General features: G+C 36.3%; 1 protein-coding gene across 1 annotated transcript in view; it reads right to left on the reverse strand.

Moving 5' to 3' along the window:
• Positions 1-23,359, reverse strand: part of LOC128858526 (uncharacterized) — an 86,208-nt gene that overhangs the window by 13,452 nt on the left and 49,397 nt on the right. Inside the window, exon 2 of the mRNA XM_054094891.1 lies at positions 5,334-5,447. Coding sequence (XP_053950866.1) covers positions 5,334-5,400 — 67 coding nt within the window. The 5' untranslated portion in view covers positions 5,401-5,447. The remainder of the gene's footprint in view (positions 1-5,333; positions 5,448-23,359) is intronic.

Raw genomic sequence — 23,359 nt, forward strand, 5'->3', positions numbered from 1 at the left:
TGTCCATTGGATTCTATTCTATTAGCCTTGGGAAAGCTCAAAAAGAGGATTTTGGGTTGCCCCGCCCAACTTTAAATTTTTTCGTACACTTTATTTAAGTTGAAATTCGCCACATTTAACATAACTTGTCAGAAATTGAGGACATAAGCCATTACACTTCGTCTTCAAATAAAAACAAGTATGAAGAAATTTGCCTCAAAATCTTATGGTATTTGGTTCAATGATATATTTTAATACAGCACATATATTTTAGTTATATATTATATTATTACATACTTCTCATTACTCACATTAAAACGGATTTCGGAAATGTAAGCATTCACATTTCGAAAATAGCATATCTTTCATTTCAGTTGAAATCTACTCCAATTATTGGCATAAATAAATTATATTTACATTCAACATTTTTATACAAGAAAATAAAAATAAACAAACCTATAGAAGTCATGGCCAAACGAATAATCGTAAAAGATGTAATATCATTAAAATATACATCTTGGCAGCGATTCGTATTACGAGAATTTTTTTTTTTATCAAACAATCAATCACTGAACAATCCCTCTCAAACATTCTTTATTATATTGAAATCAAGCGTTTGAGCGGTTGTTTGGTGTATTCTAGACCAGTTGCAGATGACTCACATCTTGGCAACCATGGAGGTGTGCTTCCCTAAGGACAAACTGAGATAGGTCAGTGCCAATACTGGTTGAGGGCACAAAAGATCGTGAAGTGGAAATAGAAAACTCATCTTCGTTCATTCATTCAGTGCCTGGGATCGAAACTCGCTGTACGCAAGAAACACCAAATTGAAAGAAAATCTGGTAAATGGTAAATCTCCAATTGGATTTAGGTACCTCCATTTGTCGAACAACATCAAGTCAACACCATAAATCGGAGGGGGAGCTTATCAAAGATCCAACTAAGGATGTGTGCACTAATTATATATATGTATTATATATGTATGCAGTTAAGACATAAATGTTAATTGAATGTCCAAGAGCTCTCAACTTATCGATTTTCCTAACTCTATCGCTTGGCGCTCTTACTCCGCCCAACTTGCCAATTAGCCCGTTTTCCAAATTTTTTTTTACATGAACAAATATGTACCATCTATTTATTTAATTTGAAGTCACGATTATGTGAATTACTTCGTGGTTTATTTTTATTTTATTTTTTTTCTTATATCGTCCGTCACGCAAATATTTTTTTCTTGTCCAGTAACGTACGTTACGAACAGTGCTACACGACAGCACTCAATTGTAGGCGACAAATGGATAAGTACAAATCGTTATGTAATACTAACTATATGGGGATATGTAGGTACCATTTCTTTCTTTATTTTTAAAATTTTAATTGCTCGCGTGTAGTTATTATAAAAATGTATGTGCTGCTAAATTCAACAGTGCGTATTAATTGCAACACTCGCTGACGGCCAGCATATCCGAATGAATTTGTACGTGACTATCATCCCGTTAGTCCCGGGTTCGATGCCTACTGTGAACTTTAAATATAAAATTTAGGACAAAAGGTTTTTTTTAATATTTACTTATTTGTGCATATCTGAGAAAAAAAACTTCAAAAAGCTGCTTTACTTGTAAAACTGTATCCTAATACACAACCAAAATTGGAGAATAAGCCAGAACTTTTCAAAATTATATATGTAACTCATGGGTTGAAAAGTTCCGGATCTAAGAAAACACATTTTTTTGACGCGATAACGTCTTATAATTCGATGTAGCTGGCTGCACGCACCAAAAAATGGCAATATAAAGCCAAAACGTTCTTTTGTTAACTTTACAAACCTAACTCACGCAACTTCATTCTTCGATCATTCAAAACGATTTTGTGGATTTTTTCGATGCTTTCTGGTGTTACGGCCTCATTTGAACATCCATTTTAAAGTCGGCAAACTATCGTTTTATTGTTGTTTCTGATGGAGCGGAATCCACTTAAAACTTTTCACTGGAATGGTATTCGCTTGAATGGTATTTTTCCCCATCAAGAAGCAGTGTAAAATTAAAACACGTTCCAGCTTTTTTAATTTACGTACATATACATGATACCTCTACTATTGTATAAACCAAGGAAAATTATTCCAATTTGGTACAAATAATCAAACCAGAAAACTAAGTATGCCGCAATTAAAATTTTGAAATATGGGTGAAGGCGCGGCTACTTTTGTGTAAATGTGTGTACATCGGTATCATCTTAATAAAAGTCCCTCAAACTTGGACCACTACTCATTTAGTTACAAAATAAATATTATTGAGATCGGATAAAAGCCACGTAGACTTTTTATATATTAATATCGAATTTCCGTCAATCCGTCTGTGTTACAAGCTATAACTCACGTTATCTATGACTTTATAGATAATAATTCTAAGCATTAACAGCCGACCCAAATTAAATTTTACTAAAATAGAGCGATATCAGCCTTCCTTACATCGTTTAGTTAAAAAAAAAGATCCCGTGAGGTGACCCTGTGTGGAATGGCAATAGTTTGATCCAACATAATGGCCTTGAACCCATTTTGTAGAATTTAATAACTTTCAAATAATTAGGTTCTAGTCCCAAAGTGGAAAATTAATTTATATATACATATCTGATATATCATGTCAAACATTATTGTGGTACATTTAAGACCACTATCATGTCATGATCCTTTTCAGGGCCTCAATCAGCCTGTCTCCTCCTTGTTAAGCATTGCTGGATATATTCCGTGAGGTCCGTTCTCAAAGGAAGACAAGGAAAACCTTATAGATTATTTTGTCACTACATATATATATATATACTATATAATTGGCGCGTACACCCTTTTTGGCTGTTTGGACGAGCTCCTCCTTCTATTTGTGGTGTGCGTCTAGATGCTGGTCCACAAATGGAGGGACCTAAAGCTTTAAGCCGACTCCGAACGGCAGATATTTTTTATGGGAAGTTTTTTCATGGCAGAAATACACTCGGAGGTTTGCCATTGCCTGCCGAGAGGCGACCGCTATTAGAAAAATATTTTTCGAGATTCGAACCACATTCTCTCTGTGAATTCCGAATGGTAATCACGCACCAACCCATCCGGCTACGGCGGCCGCCCCTCTGTCACTATCCGACTAGCAATATACCAGCTGTACCTAGAGGTTCCACCGTTGCTACCGTTATTGTTCATGCCACTCTCTTCTTCAGAGAGAGTTCTACTACCCGGAAAATGAGTTTCGAGTAGAGCATTAAACGTTTCCGATTTGGAAATGGTTTTCGAATCGAATCCAGCCTTACTGAGCGGTCTAGATGATGGACCTTACAAAGTCTCGCTGTTTCGCACTAACCGATTTCCACGGTTTTGCATTCGTTGGAAAGATCTCGGGCTCCGTGAGGTTTAAAGCATGTACTCTGCTCAGTTAATTTCGTGTGGCATTTATTATGCGCACGTTCTTTCAAACGCTAACTTAAAACCGGTATTGTGTTCACTGCGAAATTGTGAAATTGAGGTTAAAATTATTCGTTTCCTAATAGTTCAATTGGAAACCATCAAATCAATCACGCGTATTGTGCAAATTTTTATTCAACTTTAACAGCAGGCATTTGTCCTTAAGGTGGTAAGTTGAACTGTGTAAATTATGTGAATCGTGCATTTGAGGTTAAATTCACCAGTCATCACCACATGTTTCCCTTCACAACCAACTGAGTTATGGAACAAATAAAAAGACGACATATGTGAAGATATCATGCCTCGCTGGACCCGAAGTATCACAAGGCAGCATACTCGGCCCAGTACTGTACCTACTCTATACCGCAGACCTGCCAGTACCGAAAATGTGCAAAGTAGCTACATTCGCTGACGATACATTCATCTTAGCTGTTGGATCAACTGAAAACGAATCCATCCAGAAACTGCAGAAGTCCATTGACGAAGTTGTCACATGGACTGAAAATTGGAACATAAAGCTAAATGAAACCAAATCAGTTCAGTGGATTTTACTAATAAAAAAATTATCTACAAACCAGTTTATATTTTGTCAGCAATAGTGCCAAATGCTAATAGCGCAAAGTATCTAGGCATGACTTTAGATGTAAAGCTCAAGTGGAAAGAGCACGTGAAAATCAAAGCTGCTGAGCTGAATCTAAAGACGCAAAAACTCCAATGGCTAATTGGCAGAAACTCTGAGCTATCAACTCAAAATAAACTCCTCATTTACAACCAAGTGCTAAAGCCGGTGTGGACCTATGGTCTTCAATTATGGAGATGTACTGCAAAGACCAACAGCGACATTATACAGCGCCTCCAAAATAGAGTAATCAGGGGCATCGTTAAAGCTCCCTGGTACGTGCGTAATGAAGATCTGCACAAGGATTAAAATTGAAAAACCGTCTCAGACACAGCCAATCTCTGTGCAGTTAAGCATGCTGAAAAGTTAAAAAAACACATTAACGCAGAAGCTTCCGTACTAAGCGATGAAGCAACTGTAAAAAGAAGATTAAAAAGAAAGAAACCTCAAGACTTAGTTGTCAATATTGTTTAAGTTACTTCAAATTGTGAAATGAAAATTACTTATAAGTTTTATCCTAGGTGTAATCTTTATGGAATGTAAATAAAAAATTTATAACATTTCAATAAAAAAAAAAAAAACATGCATCGCTTGCGCATTCGAACGAATAATCCCGACATGCAAATAACCGATGAAATCTAGAAATCTAGAATTATCATAATTATGCTTGGTTAAGTCAACGAACAATTCTCGCCGCAAAGAATAATGATGTACACGCACTGAATTTCACCATTCAATCAAAAATCGATGGCGATTTGGTGACATACAAATCCCAATGATGTAGTAAATTATTCAACGGAGTTTTTGAAATCTCTGGAGTTACCAGGATTTCCACCACATAACTTGCAACTCAAAATTGGTTCAGCTATTATGATATCGCGTAATTTGAATTTGTTTGTGTTAACGTCAGACCAAAGAACAAAAAATGTGGTTTACCAAAGAGTACTTCAATGAAACGGATAATTTGTGGACACGTATAACGCTCCGATTCAGTATTTACACCGTATTCACATTCATGTTTTACTTAGAGAAGTTCAACTAAATTACACTTCATTTTTGTAATCGAAATGAATTCTTTACTATTGTGAAATGAAATAAAATTTTTCCATTTGAAATATAAAACAAAAAAAATAATTTTTCTCCATCTTTTAATCCCCAAACGAAATGTTACAAAAAACGAAGCCATCTGGTGGCGAAACGGAGTTCGCCGGGTTTGCTAGTTAGTAATAAATATAAATTTTGAATAATCCTTTAAATAATTTATTAGTGCATATTATCATTTATAAATTCACAAACCTGTCACATGCCACGATAGTGTTGCCAGCAGTATGAAAAACTTGAACAGTAGATTCCTCTTCTTCATGTTACGTTGCTCCACTGGCACTTGCAAAATGTTGCACTATACTTTTTCTGGTAACAAAGTAAAAGTATGTTAAACAGGAAATCACTACAAAGTAATAGGGGTAATGTGACAGGGAAAGCAATCTAATACAATGAAAATTATTAAGCGAACAACCGTAATATATCTCCGCCTTATCTGCATACATACATATGTATTTGCATTTAATATTTTGCTCATATTTTGGCTCAAACTAACAGCTGCTAGCTTTATTGCTTCCGAGGTTTTATTTTTGTCTTTTTGCCGCGTAAAATTGTTTAGCAAAATATAAACTTCCACACTTCTCAGTTTAAAAGTGCGCTGTTGCACTTGCGCTTTAGGTTATTTTACTTTTGTTTTATTTCTCTTTTTATTTGTATTTCAGTTGATTTCGCTTTGCAAACAATTTCAGAGTTTTGTATTGTGGTCTTTTTATATGGCTTTAAATTCACTTTCACTTGCTGTGGCGCTGATGTGAATAGAGGAGTGTTGCCACCAGTTGTTAGCGTTTATGATTAGCACAATTATTATTGTTAGGGAAGGAGTACAAAACATGGAAGGAAAACATGGAAATATGTATTCACGTAGGCATACCTTCGTATGTTTCATTACATTAAAGAGTGCACGTTTTCAATTTGGCCATTTAAGTGTATACCTATATAAATTAACGTTAAATGATGTAACTTAATCCATTTCGTTGGCTGCTTTGGAATTGAATCACTTATCGACAATTATGTTATGATTTCAGTGTACTAATTTATTCAATCATTGATTTCGGTTTCGATTTCAATCGAGTTGATAACGTTTATATTTGTTTAAGTTTATGTTTTTTTTAAACGCCAAAACTAATTTCATTCGTGGTATACACATGTAGTTAGTATCATTTAAATTAACGAAATTAATAAACTGTGCACATATTCAGGAGGACAGTAATAAGCAATCATCCTTAATCTGGAGTTGTAGAAGTAACAGATATTAACGATTTTTTTCAATTTGATTACATACGAGTATGTTATAAAATATTAGTGCAAAATTTCAAATTAAATAACTTTGTTCTGTACGGATTTAGTGTGAATATATTTAAAATGTAGAAGAATTTTATTATTTTTTTTTTTGGTTTTTTTTTTACCTTTAGAGTGAATATTTTCGATCTAAACAGTAGAGACCTTATCTTCACAAAAGTAGCACAAATATAAATATAACTTATTTATATACATACATATATATATACATATATATAAATGGCGCTTACACCTCTTTTGAGTGTATGGCAAGGAGGGTATTAGGCATGTACGTCCTCATGTTTTTCCCCAGGTGTGGGGTCTACAGTTTTCTGCTGCGTCCGAACGGCATATAGTTCTTTTGTTTTAGTTTTTTGAAGAGCTTTTTCTTGCCAGAAATTTATTCGAAGATTTGACGTGCCGTTCAGGGACGACCGCTAGTAGAAAAACCCTGTTTTTATCATTTGGTGCTTCATACCCACTTCACTTATGCTAATAGTTATATGTAAAGTATTTTACCTACACATACCTTAGCCCTACTATGCATGTAATACCTGTATGCATATAATACATGCAAGTGGATTTGATAATAAAAGATAGATAAGACAAAGTATCTCCTGTTATCAACGATTCTGCTACCGCACAACCTTCATTGTTGATAGTTTGTCTTTCGAAGTGGAGTAGAACTTGGCTTAGTTGTCAAGTAGTGCTAAAATGATACGTAATATCACTAATAAGCCATAACTGAAGAGCATTGAAAAACTTAGTTAAATCACACTTTACAAATCACTTTATAGATATTCACATGCATAGATATGTACTCAGTTTCATTCCTGAAAATTTTCAGTAGAGTATTTGTTGCTTGCATTCGGCACTTGTAGGAGGGCAGCGAGAGAGCAAAGATGTTCTAATAAAATGTAACGAATTTCCGGTCTCTGGCAAACAAAATTATAGGGTCGTACAGAAGAAGAAGAATATATTTCAGCAATACACGTAAAATGGATTCCTCTGTGTCGAAATAATTTGTCTTTCTTTTGTACACAGCCAGAAAGACGGCAATTTGCCGAACTCAAGATAAAAAGTTTACATGCGACTATGAAAAGAGGTGAACAGAAACAAATCTTAATGACTGGTGATTTTTTAGCTAATATCTTTTTAAACAGTTGGTTTAAACAGCTGACGCACGTTTCGTGTTTTGTTTCACGGTCAAGCATCTTCAGTTTGGTCTATAATTTAACCATGAATCGTCTTACAAACGAAAAACGCTCGCAAATCATTGAATTTTATTATAAAAATGCGTGTTCTGGTAAGAAAGTTTATCGCGCGCTTCTTCCATTTTATGATCAGTTTAATCGACCCACTGAACCGGCCGAAATATTGGAAAGAGTATGCCAAAATTGGGCTAAGCGGATGGACCATTTGAAGCGCAGTCGCGGCCAACATTTGAATGAAATAATCTTCAAACATTAAATTATATGGACTATCGATTTAAATAAAATTTGCATGCATTTTTCTGAATTTTACGTGTGTTTTTTTGAAAAACTTTCCTATAGCTCATAAAAAATCACCCTTTATATCCTATAATATGTATATAATTTGGCCTAACCTAATAACTCAAACAAAATTATTTTACCATGGGCCTCTTTTTCATTTCACTTTTCTTCATTGCGGTGTAATTTCATTGCTCCCAATGTTATTTATTTAATATAATATTAATTTATTCACACTTATCTTTTTATTTTATTTCATTCTTCTTCTTTTCAACTAATTACACCAGTCAACATTATTTTAGCGTCTAAATTTTCAATGTGAAATTTTGTTTTCTTTTACATCATTAATAGACGGAAAAAAACATTTTTTTTTTTATAAATTTTGCTTTTGTTTTGAATTGAATATGGATTTGAATTTGTCGAGTTTTAAGAGTACTGGCTATTTTTTTCATAATCTTATTATAAATTTCAATCACAAAAATGTTTGCTGAACATCGCAGTTTTTTAATTCAAGAGTAATGATTAATAATGGCATAAAATAATAAAAAGTCAAGTTCAAAAATTAATATTCTTAGTAATTTTCTTTTGTTTGTATGGATTTTCTCATATTAACGTAAACATATAAAAGCTAACTTTAAAATCTAAGATTAGATAATTTGACACTTTCCGACTTTTTATTAATTTTAACTTATGCTTTATTTTACGGTCGATAATACTTTTCGGTTTCACGTTTTTGTTTTTTCATTTTTCTGATGTGGTACTATTTTATAAAGCGCATCAAGCAGTAGTTACTTTATTTATTCACTTGAAATTTTTTTCGCTTGCGTCTTCAAGTTTTTTGTTTTTTTTTTTTTAATGCGTGAACATAAAAGTTATTTCCGATTTTCTATTGTACGCGCTCACACTTGGCAATCCAAACATCGAATGAACTGTAAACACAACCGACCCGGTTTTCAGTTACTTTAGCGTTCGATTTTGCGTTGTGGTGAGACATGACTTTCACAAAGCTCAGGCGATCGGTGTTGGCCGCTTCTTTATTAAGTATCTAGTTGATCAAGTGCTCACAAAGCCGCCGCTCACTGAGTTGTCGACGCTCTTGAAACGCGGTTTATCACCAAGTCGCCAAGCTTATACAAAAGTACATATTTTTTTACTTTTTTGTCTGTGCATCTATTCGCACTGCTTTCACTGGCAGCAACAGCACCCACTTACATGCGCGCACACTCATTTCATTCAAAAATTGGACTCACAAACATTTGGTGTTTCGATTGTGGCAGCCACGAAGGCGTAGCTATATTATAAGTGCGGTCAAAAACATAGCACTCCTACCTGCATATTTAAAATAAGCTCCTTTTTCAGAATTATATTTTTAGGACATTTGAGATTTGAAGATTTTGGCATGTTTCGACTGGAATAGCGTGGCATGCACTTTGAATCTGCGCCCAGAAATAGTTAATGTTTTCAAGTTTAACTTACCAAACCTTCAATTCGATTTAGGGCTGTAAGTCCGGCTGAAATTTCCCTGCCTTTTTCCTGACTGACCATAGTAATCTGAAGTCACCCTTTAATGCTTCTTCTCTTCTTGAACTCTTTTCTACATTCAGCTCCTTTTTAATTTTGTGAGAGTCAACAATAGCATGAAAACAAGCCTGGCTACATCGTAGTCATATCACAATGGACAAAATTAGGTGTTTTTGCCCAAGAAGGCAACTGTCTTACGTAACAAATATCGTACTGAACTGGGTTACGGTTTGGGAAGATATAACAGCTTTGTGTCTGAGAGATTATATTTTAACACTTCTAGTATCAGATTGACCAAATGACCGAAACTATTTCCAAAAACTTTGAATGTTTTACGGTTCTCCTCCGTACTGTGATTTCAACTCCTCTCTATTTAAAAATACCTATAAATTTTAATAGTTGCGTTAACTAATTTTTTTCTTTTGATAATATTTCTCCTTACCAGAATTAGTGCTACTATTATTAAACTTTCTAGGTTGCTGAACAGAAAATATTACAAACCGCAATTATGGTTTAAAAAATTGACACGCATTTAATGAGAGTATTCTTTAATTCACTACTATTATTTTGATCGCAGTTGTATATCAAAGTGACCGCCAACCAAATCGAATAATGGCAGATAACAAGTTTCCTGATATTTTCAATTGGATTTAGTTAGGTGTAGTTTAAAATTTTAAAGGCATCCACTTTTTCCAATCACAACTGTCACGGCGATGGTGGTAATAGTTTCATACTAAAAATATGAAGTTGTATATGCATATGGGCAAACGGGAAAACTTAAATAAAAGTTTAGTTGATCCGCTTTTACCAAATGGTTTTCATTTTTGAGATTATGAGCGCTGAAAGGAAAGAGAAAAGGAAGGAAAATAATATAATTAATTTGATAAAAGCAAATATTATTTTATCGACTAACTACTCTTAAAATGTTCTTTTCAATACGTTATATATCTGTTATTTAAGAATTAATTCTATTCGGACACATTTAAAGAAAATCCAAAACCAATAATCAAGTTCGCTCTGTTGTATCGCATAGAATATATCCATTCAGAAAATAAAACAACGCTTCCCAGACTTCCACGAACCGAGGAGATGGACTAAGAGCTGTCGCCCTGGGCTGTCGAAAAGAGCTTCTGGGTAAAAAAAGTATCAAAAAGATCAGACAAAAAAGTTGTACTTCTTTAAGAAGTCTGATAGTTATTTTACAAAAACAAATTCTTTTTAAGCCAAATTTCTTTTTACATTCAGGTGATGGTTATATTTAATAGCATTTGCTTTACACTTAAGTATATGTATATATATAACCGCTTACGCGATTTTGGCCGAGTTTAACAAAGCGCGACAGTCGTTTCTTTCTCGTGCTAACCGGCGCTAGTTGGACACACCAAGTGAAGACAAATCCTTCTCCACCTGATCTTTCCAACGCAGAGGAGGCCTTCCTCTTCCTCTACTACCACCAGCTGGTACCGCATCGAATACTTTCAAAGCCGGAGCGTTTGTATCCATTCGGACGACATGACCCACCCAACGTAGCCGCTGGATTTTTTTCGCTGCGCTATGTCTATGTCGTCCTAAAGCTCATACAGCTCATCGTTCCATTGTCTGCGATATTCGCCGTTGCCAACGTGCAAAGGTCCAAAAATCTTGGGCAGAATCTTTCTCTCAAACATTCCAAGAGTCGCTTCATCGGATGTTGTCATCGTCCAAGCTTCTGCGCCATACGTTAGGACGGGCATGATGAGAGTCTTGTAGAGTGTTAGTTTCGTTCGTTGAGAGAGGACTTTACTACTCAGTTGCCTACTTAGTCCAAAGTAGCACTTGTTGGCAAGAGAGATTCTACGTTGGATTTCAAGGCTGACATTGTTATCGGTGTTCATGCTGGTTCCTAAATAAACGAAGTTTTTTACAACCTCGAAATTATAACTGTCAACAGCACGGCACCCGCGCCGATACGCTAGCACACCGACTGTTTGTTTGATGACAGGAGGTACTTCGTTTTGCCCTCGTTCACCACCAGACCCATTCGCTTTGCCTCCTTAACCAGTTTAGAGAAGGCAGAACTAACAGCGCGGTTGTTAAGGCCGATGATGTCAATATTATCGACATACGCCAGCAATTGTACGATCTTATAAAATATTGTGCCTGAGCGATTAAGTTCTGCGGCTCGTACGATGCTCTCCAACATCAGATTAAAGAAGTCACACGACAGCGAGTCACCCTGTCTGAAACCTCGTTTGGTATCAAACGGCTCGGAGAGGTCCTTCCCAATTCTGACGGCGCTGCTGGTGTTGTGCAACGTCATCTTGCAAAGCCGTATTAGTTTTGTGGGGATACCAAATTCAGACATCGCGGCATACAGATAACTCCTCTTCGTACTGTTGAATGCAGCTTTGAAATCGACGAAAAGATGGCGTGTGTCGATTCTCCTTTCGTGGGTATTTTCCAAGATTTGGCGTATTGTAAATATTTGGTCGATGGTAGACTTTCCAGGTCTAAAGCCCCACTGATAAGGTCCAACCAGTTGGTTGACGGTGGGCTTCAGCCTTTCAAACAATACGCTCGCTAGAACCTTATAGGCGATATTTAGAAGACTAATCCCGAAGTAATTGGCAGATTGACAGATGGTTGGCTCGCCCTTCTTATGGATTGGGCAGAGCACACTTAAATTCCAATCGGCAGGCATGCTTTCATCCGACCATATTTTGCATAGAAGCTGATGCATGCACCTTACCAGCTCCTTGCCGCCATGTTTGAATAGCTCAGCCGGCAGTCCGTCGGCGCCCGCGGCTTTGTTGTTCTTAAGCCGCGTTATCGCTATTCTCACCTCGTCATGGTCGGGTAGCGGAACGTCAACTCCGTCGTCGTCGATTGGAGTGTCAGGATCTTCACATTCTCTGTGACATGCGCAGCTATCTCTGTTTAACAGATTCGAGAAGTGTTCCCTCCATAATTTAAGATTGCTCTGGATGTCAGTCACCAGTTCGCCGTCTTTGTTCTTACAGAAAAACCGCGACCGTTATTAGAAAAAACTTTTTCTTCATTTTGGTGTTTCACCTAGATTCGAACCTACGTTCTTTCTGAATTCCGAATGGTAGTCACGCACTAACCCATTCGGCTACGACGGCCGCCTAAAGTAGGCAATGACAATATGAGAAGCACAGATTCTAGGTACAACTGGTTTGGTGCTCGAACTGGGGTGAATGAAGCCAGTACTTAATCTTTTAATAACCTCAAGACGAACTACGTATATATTTACTGTACTTGAAAATAACAAGTTCAAAAACTGTTCACGGCTTTGCTTACACTTGCAGATACCGCAATTATACAGACTAGTGGCACTGCTTTTATCCCTAAAGTTAGTAGGTTAGGTTACGTTTTTGTGGCAGCCGGCTTAGAGTAAGTAACTCACTTTGACCATGTAAGTCCGTTGCGGTGGCACTGTGTAACACGGGAACCTTACTGTTTATTTAGGTAGGATAGGCTTTGTAACAACACCGGATAGTTGCGTAAGAGAATCTAAATGGTATTTTCCTAATAACCTTGACCAACTCCTAACTAAGGCCGGATAATGCAGAGGAAGTGTTCTACTGTTTCTACCTCTTCCTCGCCTCTACAACTTCTGCACTATTCATAAGAAAATACTCCCATCCTAGAAGAGTACCTTCGACCTTCGAGATGCTCTCTCTTGAGCGGTTAAGCAATTCTCCTGATATTTTCTTATCTATTTGCGGCCAAATTAGCCTTGTTGTAACACAAGTATTTTTTTCTCTCCATACATTATTGGCATCCTGGAGAATATTGTTAGTTACAAGTTGCCAGAGGAATTCCAATATTCCCTCTATTTTCAAGCAGTGGAAAATTAGTACCCTTTCTGGCTAGCTCATCAGCCTTACAATTTCCTTCAAGTCTCTATGTCCCGGAACCCATATAAGACTGACCTTGAAGCTGCCAGGCATTCCGGAGCAACCTTTGATCTTAATATAACTACCTCCATTGCTTTGACAGCCGCCTGGCTGTCCAGGAAAATATATATCGTAGTTTTTGGTACGGCGTGTGTATTAAGGTACACAGTTATCTCCTTTATGACTAAGACTTCTGCCTGGTAGACGCTACAGTAGTCCGGAAGTCGGACAGATAATTCTAATCCTAATTCTTTTGAAAAAACTCTCCTGCTCAGTTACTACGGTTGTTTAGTTGAGCAACCAAGTGTCTCCCACTGTGACGAATCTCATTTATTTCAAACTTTCCGATGCCGTTTCGTTTTTACCACTTTGGTTCCAATATTTTGGTGTTGGCACATTAATTAAGAGTTCTATTGAGACTGAACGATCGGTCGTTGCATGGATACCAAACAAAGGAAGTTTTTTTCTTACCAGTGGCCGTTCTTTGTATGTATTTATAAGTAAACTTTCAAAATATGCAGGAGTTTCATAAATATTATATATGTCTGAGCATGAATCTCACTATTATACGACTGGTGTTCGATTTACTATTAGACAAAAACATAAATGTTGGGGCGGAATAATATTTAATCAAACAAACCTTAATGCGAATGATGAATACATCAGGAGGCATACCGCACAATACTCTTGGACGCTGGAAATGTTACGTTTACAAGTTGTTTGTGAGCAAATGAAATTGTTCTGTCATATTTTTATAGATTCATCTGAATCATTGCTTTTCATTTAAAAAAGATGTACTATACTATTTGCAACAGCAGTTAAAACACATCATTTTATTTATCCTCGCTTACTCCAACCAAAGATGCAGTTCATCAACATGCAATGAGAGTTTATCACCAAATTCAAGCATGGTGCGGACTTTTAATGAACTCGAAATCTTCGGGTTGGAAAGAAACATTTCGGGTATTTATGCCGATACAGTGCACAAAGTCTGCTTCAACTCCAGAGTTTTTAAAATTAATGACGCATTTACTGAAATACAAATGGAAATAAAATCTGCTATTCTATTCAACCAAAAACAAAAATTTTAAATAAAATCTCCTAATTTTGATACCAAAACGACAACACTGGCCACAAATGCTTCCACCCGAACAGCCGAAAAATGGGCTGAAATGCTTAAAAGTTGACAAATAAATAAAAAAAATTCTTTATAAAATTCAATTCCTTGATTTAATTCTACTCTCAGGACCCGTCATTTTTAATCGCATCAGCTTCTTTTCCTTTTTATAGTAAACAAACGAAACGACTATGGTTCATATCTTGCAGACAATTATGTCAGCGCTTTAATTGCAGAAGTCAATGCCTACGGCATGCTGTTTGATGCAAATCAAGTTATTTCTGCATGTATGTAAGCATATTTGTGTTAACAGCATGCAACAGCAACTCTTGTTGACAAAAGTTATGTTTGAAGAAAGGCGTATAGAAATATACAAGCATATGTACGAGCAGGTATACTAAAGGAATGCATAAAAATTCAAGTTTACTGCTTGTAATCGCATGTCCTCCATATTGCAGCATAAGTATATATGAGCTTTTGTGCGTGTGCATTTTTCCCCTGTTAGACAACTGCATCCACATATAATTGCTCAAGTTCATTCGCTTCTACGTGGCAGCCGCTTTATTATTTTAGACTCTCCCTGCTGCCGCTTTTCCTTCACTATCTGCGCGTTAGTTTCGATTGCGAATTCAGTTTCATTCACCAGCCGGAAATATTCGATTACGCTTCATTTGAGACCAGAGCGTGCGGCATTGTTATGCTGGTGCGCGCCAGACAAATTGGCACATCCATACACGTTTTTACCTATATTTATACTTAGGTGTTTATTAACTACAAATATAACGGGTGATTTTTAGCTATTATATTTTTAAACATTTGGTTTGAACAGCTGACGCACGTTTCGTGTTTTGTTACACTGTCTAACACCTTCAGTTTGGTCTATAATTTAAACATGAATCGACTTACAAACGAACAACGCTTGCAAATCATTGAATTTTATTATAAAAATGCGTGTTCTGTTAAGAAAGTTTATCGCGCGCTTCTTCCATTTTATGGTCAGTTTAATCGACCCACTGAAGCGGCTATTCGAGCTATTGTGACTAACTTTAGAACCAAATTTACATTATTGGACATCAAACCACCAACACGCTTACGTAGAGTGCGAACTGAAGAAAATATCGCAGCTGTATCGGCCAGTGTTAATGATGACCATCAATTATCGATTCGTCGCCGTTCGCAACAATTGGGCCTCTGTTACTCAACAACGTGGAAAATTTTGCGAAAGGATTTAGGTGTGAAGCCTTTCAAAATACAGCTGGTGCAAGAATTGAAGCCGAACGCGCTACAGCAACGCAGAATTTTTGGTGAATGGGCTCTTGGAAAGTTGGCCGAAGATCCACTTTTTATGGGTACGTAAATAAGCAGAATTGTCGATTTTGGAGTGAAGATCAGCCAGAAGAATTGCAAGAGCGACCAATGTATCTAGAAAAGGTCACTGTTTGGTGCGGTTTATGGGCTGGAGGTATCATTGGACCGTACTTCTTCAAAGATGCTGCGAATCGTAACGTAACTGTGAATGGTAAGCGCTACCGTGAAATGATATCCAACTTTTTTTTGTGGTTTTAGCAAGACGGTGCCACATGCCACACATCACGCGTGACAATGGATTTGTTGAGAGGCGAGTTCGGTGAACATTTTATTTCACGTTGGGGACCTGCCAATTGACCACCCAGATCGTGCGATATAACGCCTTTAGATTATTTTTTGTGGGGCTATGTTAAAGCTCATGTCTATTCAGACAAGCCTGCTTCAATTAACGCATTGGAAGACAAAGCATTTATATGTGAGATACCGACCGCAGCATTGGAAAAAGTATGCCAAAATTGGACTAAGCGGATGGACCATTTGAAGCACAGTCGCCGTCAACATTTGCATGAAATAATCTTCAAACATTAAACTTTATGGACTGTACTATCGATTTAAATAAAAAATTCTTGAATTTTTCTGAATTTTACGTGTGTTTTTTTGAAAAACTTGTCTATAGCTCTTAAAAAATCACCCTTTATATGTATACATTACATATCGTCCCCTTAGTATAACAATAGCCTATGTGCTCATAGGCTATTATTTTTTTATTGAATTTTTGGATTCTCCATCGTCGATTTTATATGTGGTCAAAATTTTGTCAAATTCTAGTTCCACAAAGTGGGTCAAAACGTCAGTCAAAAAATAATAAATATTTACAGACATAACGAGATTTGAGTGAGAGCTACTTTCGACAAAAAGTTTGAAATTCATTTTCTCAAAACATCAAAAAATTTATAGGCTATTTTAATACTAAGGGGACGATATACGAGTATAGTATCGCTTTAACCTATATTTATTTGTATGTGCGCATACACACTGACCTGCTTCAAATAAAACAGATACTGTGAAATTGTACTATTAGCAGTGTGTGTGGCTGCTAGTACTCTGTCAATCGATAGTATACAATTTTGAAATTTACTCTATGACAACCGCCGTTAATTATTATGTGGTGTATTGACAAATAATTGCTTTGGAATAGATGGAATGATAGAAACCTTACATAGATAATCTATGGCTTCCATAATTGCAAAATAGCAAGAAATCTAAACATCCACAACTAAAATGTGCAAAAGTACGAGAGCATCCCGGCTGCAGAATTGTAGAAATAAACTTGCCTTAACAACTAAAAATTCGCATATATAACACATCGGTCAATAAGTCCTGGGTCTGGATAAAAAATAACATTTTTTTTCAAAAATTCTTCTTTATTCATCAATGTAGTCCCATTTGGCGATGATACACTCATTCCAACGAGTTCGAAGCTTTTCTATGCCTGTTTTGTAGAACATTTATCTTTGGCCTCAAAATACGCTTCAGTTTTAGCGATAACTTCTTTATTTGATTGAAATTTCATTCCCTGGAGTATTTGGAGTCAGGAATCTGAAAACAGGCAGTAGTCGCTGAGGGCTAGATCTGAACTATACAGTGAGTGGGGAAGCAATTCGAAATGTCATTCGTTCAATTTGACCATCGTTTTCATCGATTTGTGACACGGCGCATTGTCTTGGTGAAAGAGGATTTTTTTCTTCTTTATATGGGGCCGTTTGTCTGCGATTTTCTCCACCAATTGTTCCAATAATTCACAGTAATAATCAGAATTAATTGTTTCGCCTTTTTCCAAATAATTAATGAAAATTCGCATGGCATCCCAAAATACCGACGTTATAACCTTTTCAGCTGACTGTTGCGTCTTTGGTCGCTTTGGACGGCTTTCACCGGGTCCAGCCCACTCAGATGACTGCCGCTTTGACTCTGGTATGTAGTGGTAGATCAATGTTTCATCCATTGTCACATATCCACGAAAAAACTGAGACTTATCCTCCTTAATATTGTCCAAACAGCGATTTGAATCATCAATTCGTTGTTGTTTTTGTGAGCAAACGCGGCACCCATTTCGACAACAGCTTTTTCATACCCAAATGTTCCTGCACAACAGTGAACGCACTGCCTAGGCTATCTTTCGGCAGCTTTAGACTCTTGTTTGTAAAAACTTTAAATAAAAAGTTAAGGAAGTGATAATTTGATCTGTATCGAGCTTCATATTTCCGCACCTATTTTAGTAAGACTTAATTTGGGATTATTGTTAATTCATCAAACAAACCCACAGACTTTGAGAACTATAGCTGGTAACAACCGATGGTCGGAGGAAAATGTAGTCGTAAAAAGTTGACACGATTTTCACCGATCTTAATAATTTTTAATTTAGATCCAAAGGAGATGGCGAGCAACAGGTGTGTCAAGTTTGGGTGAGTTTTATTAAGTCATTATCGCGATAAACGCATTTACCCAAAATGCTTTGCTAACTCAACTTCTCTCATCATTGTGATCATTTTAATATAAATATATCCATATATCTTCTTATATATCTTTCAATACTTCTTTATGTCATTACAAACAGACGTTATGTGAAGAAAATTATAGCACCCTTGTGTGCATCCAGCTATCTTCCTACAGATTAATTAAGCAAGTGTCTCGATGTCTTTTCTTCATTTAGTCATTTAACATGAACTGTATCTTATTCAAATAGGAAGCTTAAGGGGGAGAAGGCAGAAACAATGCGAATTTTCCAGAATTTTTTCTAAGAAAACTTTTAAATTTATTAATCTTAAAATTTGTACACATACTACATATGTTGTCTTTTAACTGTATTTTAAGACTTAGTATTATTAAAAATATTTATTTAGAGTGGAGCTACAGCTGATCTCCGGGAGCTCGTCTCAAAAAAGACGTTTTGCGGTGAACACTATATCTCTGAACTGGTTTCTCTGAAATTAAAAAACCAAACAGATTACTTTAAAGTAATGTTAAATCTAGTAATTGATGGAAGGAATAAGCAAAATAAATTCCGTTGACAAAATGGCGTTTTCTCGAAAAAACAATCTATTTTTGGCCAAAATTTCGGCCTTAAATCTATAATATAAAAATAAGCCGGGTTTTCCTTCCTGATGCTATAACTCCAGAAAGCACTAACTGATTTCCACCGTTTTACATTCTGGTGGACGCACCTGGAGGAACAGGGAAAACATTTGTAATTTCATCGATTTTGGCCACTATTCGGTCAAGATGTGACATAGCTTTGGCGTTAGCATCATCAGGAATTGCGGCGACTCTTCTAGATGGCGGTCGAATTGCACATTCTGCGCTTAAGTTGGCACTCAATTTAATCACAATTGATACTCCTGTAATATTTCCCGATCCAGTGCAATGGGAAAATTGTTGATCCAATCCAAGCTCATTGTTTGGGATGAGTGCACAATGGCACATAAGAAATCACTTGAAGCACGTAACATCACACTGAAGGATCTTCGACGAAATAACAACATCTTTGGCGGCTTGATGATATTGTTGGCAGGCGATTTCAGGCAGACGTTGCCAGTAATTCCCCGTAGAACGCCTGCAGATGAATTGAATGCTTGCCTGAAGGCATCACCTTTGTGGAATAACGTAAAAACATTATCGCTAACCACTAATATGAGAGTTCAACTTCAAAATGATCAAAGTGCTGCACAATTTTCCAAACAATTGTTAGCTCTTGGAAATGGAAAAGTCCCAGTTGATGCGACAGCTGGATTAATTAGTACTTCAATGAAACGGATAATTTGTGGACACGTATAACGCTTCGATTCAGTATTTACTTTGGATTCACTTTCATTTTTTACTTAGAGAAGTTCAACTATTTACACTTCATTTTTGTAATGGAAATGAATTCATTACTGTTGTGAAATGAAATAAAATTTTTCCTTTTGAAATATATAACCAAAAAATCATTTTTCTCCATCTTTTAATCCCCAAACGAAATGTTACAAAAACGAAGCCATCTGGTGGCGAAACGGAGTTCGCCGGGTTTGCTCGTTGTTTATAAAAAAATATTATGAGTGAGAAAAAATCTTCAATTAATTACTAAAAAATATATTTAACAAGCTTGTGTTTAAATTTTAGACTAATCGGTTTAGCCGTTTTCGATTAATGTTGGTCACCGACTTTGAAAACATCATTGACAAAAACGCGTTTAAAGTTTGAAAAGCACTTTCAAGCACTTTGAAACGCCTTTTCAAATTTGCGTGTAACTTCGGAAATATTCACCGGAACTATATTAAATGTTCTGTGTGCATTCTTAAATATATGTAGATTAAGAAAATAAATTAACAAAAAATTAATTTTTTGAAAATTCTAACTGTATATGTATAACCCCGTAAAGTGTTAGCAAACATTAATACATTCAGAGGATTCACAAGAAATATTAAGTATCATAATGTCTTGAAGTCTTAACAATTTTCCATATACGCCTTCATACAACTAGAATCGTTTTTCATTCTTATACTCAATTTTTATATAAATTTTTGCCCTTTGATTTATTTATTAGAATCATAATTGAACTATATTTTTAGAAAGTTTCTAAATTTAGAGCCTTTGCCTGATAAAAGTAATAAAAAATAATAAAAATAAAAGACTGAACATGCATATCTTTGAAAGTTTCTTGCATTAAGCTTCTCTCCAGTTCACGGGGCTTCTTGATCTTGTCCCACATGTTCACACATACTGTTTTATTTTGATGATGATTTTTATGAGAAGTTGTTCAAGTCAGAAATCCACTCGCAGATTTTTTATTGCTAACCGATGCACCATCGCAGTTAGAAAAAACTTGTTGTTGTTGTAAGTATGTCCGTAGTGCATTCCAACACGGGACCCACTAAAGCCATATCACGTATAAACATACTCGACTACGATGGCCGCCTACTACATTGGTCTCATCAAATAAAATTACGGAGCAATAGCAGTAGTGACTTCGTCTCTTCAAGGCTAAATAATTTTTGTCAAGTCACTACTCAAAGTTATTGGGTGCCAAATAAAGTCTCAATATAATTTAAGTGGGAATAAACATATGCAGTGCGCATACAGACGGTAGCGCGCGACAAAAGTTACACACGAAGAAAATCAAAAATAAATCAATGAAATATAGTATAACTAAATATTAAATAAGAGTAAAATGTCATCGTATGATATTTCGTAGTATGAAGGTAACGCAATTCAATTCGCTTTTTTTTTTGTTTTAAACATGAAAAAAGTGATAGAAAACTAAAAGATGAGTAAAGCATCAAAACAAAATATCGAAAATAAAAACGAGTAAAATTCATCAAATTGGTGCTGACAGCTTTTGAAGTTCGTTGTTTAAGGCTGTGTGTTTGAATATTCATATATTTCTGTGCGTTTTTTCACTTTGTTATTGCTTGATGGTCCGTGGTGGATTGAAGCACGACAACTTCACATTTCAACCTCAAAGCAATGAGGTCAACACTAGCGTATCAGCATAAGTAGTCTTACAACAACAAGTCTAAAAGTAATCACGTTTGGAACACTAGCGCTGAAACGCCTTGAATGCAGCTAGTGTTGTTGCTATTGTTGCAAGACACGACGGCCGTTGAGCACGAGCACCTAGCCCTATTATACCTATATAATACATACCTTCGTATGCATTCATTTTCTATACATGTACATATGTATATACTGCATTGCGTTGTAAAAATTCAGCACCGAAGGCGTTGTAACCCTTTACACGCGGTTTATACTAGCAATGATCAGCTGTCTTCAACTTTGGTGAGATTTTTGCGCAAATGCTGAATCGGTGCTGCCTATTTGGATGTGCTGCCTTTTCCGTTTGCTTTTGGCAAAGTTTTTTGCTATGAACAGCGCTAGATATTTCCTTTATGCCTTAGTGGAGTAGGTCAGTGAGCGTTATTTTTTGTACCAGCTAAGTAAAGATTATAATATATATCCCACAAAAAAGCAAAGTAATCAAGTCCCTCAAAGGCTGACTTCTCTGCTATAATTTTAATGTAGTCAAAGCGAAAGATAATCGAACTACAATTTATAGTTAAGAGGAAACAATTTTAACTTGACCTAACTGTTCATAGTCAACTATAGTCAACTATATATAATAGTTTATTGATTGACTTTTACAATATTCCTTCATTGGTAAACTATCAAGCATAGTAGCACGTTGATAAATATTTGAGTGTATACATAAATAAGCAAGTGAATGCAATGCAATTGAGTAACAGCAATGAGCAACTTTCTTTTTCTGGGAAGAAAAGTTGATGAGGCCTGCGAAGAAAATGTGACCACAACAAGGTTGCAATGCAATATTAGAAAATGCCAAATAAAAATATGCTAACCAATTCTCTCAAAACTATCAATAATATTTACAGGGACCAGTGTAACCAATTAAAAAGTCCATACATTTAGTTTGGAAAATTATTTTTTTCAATTTAAAGTAAAAAATTCATGAAAATAATATATTACAAAATTAAGAATCAATTTACTTTTGCCCGATGTGACCACCTTTGGCTTAACTATGGCCTTGAGACGGTCCAGAAACGAATCACAAGCTGCTCGAATGTGACTTGCAGGTATTTTGGCCCACTCGTGGACTATGGCTTTTTTCAGCGCCTCGAGACTGGTGAATCTTTGAGTTCGGACCTTGCTCTCCCAAATGGCCCAAATAAAATAATCCATCGGATTCACGTCTGGTGAACTTGAGAGCCATGGTGTGGGCGTTATGAAGTTCGGAACGTTGTTTTTTAGCCATTCTTGGTTCACTCGAGCCTTGTGAGACGATGCCGAGTCCTGTTGAAACTTCTATGGTCTGCCATCGAAATGTTTGTCTGCCCACGACTTCAAAGCAACCTCTAGAATACTTTCTCGATAATATTTCGTATTTCCTTGACGGCCCAAACCATTACCTGTGGCGGGTGCCTCCTCCTGGTGTCCAATCGATTACTCAAGTTCTCGGGTGAACGGTTGGTCAAATAAACCCTATCATTTTGGGAGTTTACGAATTGCCCAATTTCAAAAATTTTCTTGTCAGAAAACATAATTTTCGGAAATTGACTGCTTTCAGCCAAGCGAAGCAACTCCTTCGCTCTCTCAAGTCTGACTTGTTGCTGCTTTGGTGTAAGATAAGCGCCTTTTGGATATTGTAAGGCTTACTCCGATGAGATATTTTCAGTTATTTCGCCATTTGATTGGGATTTCGCCCAAGTCGCTTCTTTACTCTTTTAACCATTTCACTTTTGATGACCACCTTCATGACGTTTCGCGATGCTACCAGTAACATTGTAACAAGTATTGGTGCGATAAATAAAAACCTTATTTACTTTAACGTACTCGAGCTCACGATCAATCGCTGGTTGTGATTTTCCAACCAAATTTAACGCAATCACGCTATTACATTTGAAATTCATTACTGATTTTCTTTTTTCGCATTTGCTCTAGGCAAAATGCTTCCGCGCGCTTGTAAACAATACTCTCGACTGTCATTTAGCCAACTAACAGACAGCTGATGCCCGTACATCAGCTGCGCGAGCGGTCCGAAGTTGGTTACACTTCGAG

Source organism: Anastrepha ludens, chromosome 3 (assembly GCF_028408465.1).
Source record: "Anastrepha ludens isolate Willacy chromosome 3, idAnaLude1.1, whole genome shotgun sequence".
NCBI lineage: Eukaryota > Metazoa > Arthropoda > Insecta > Diptera > Tephritidae > Anastrepha > Anastrepha ludens.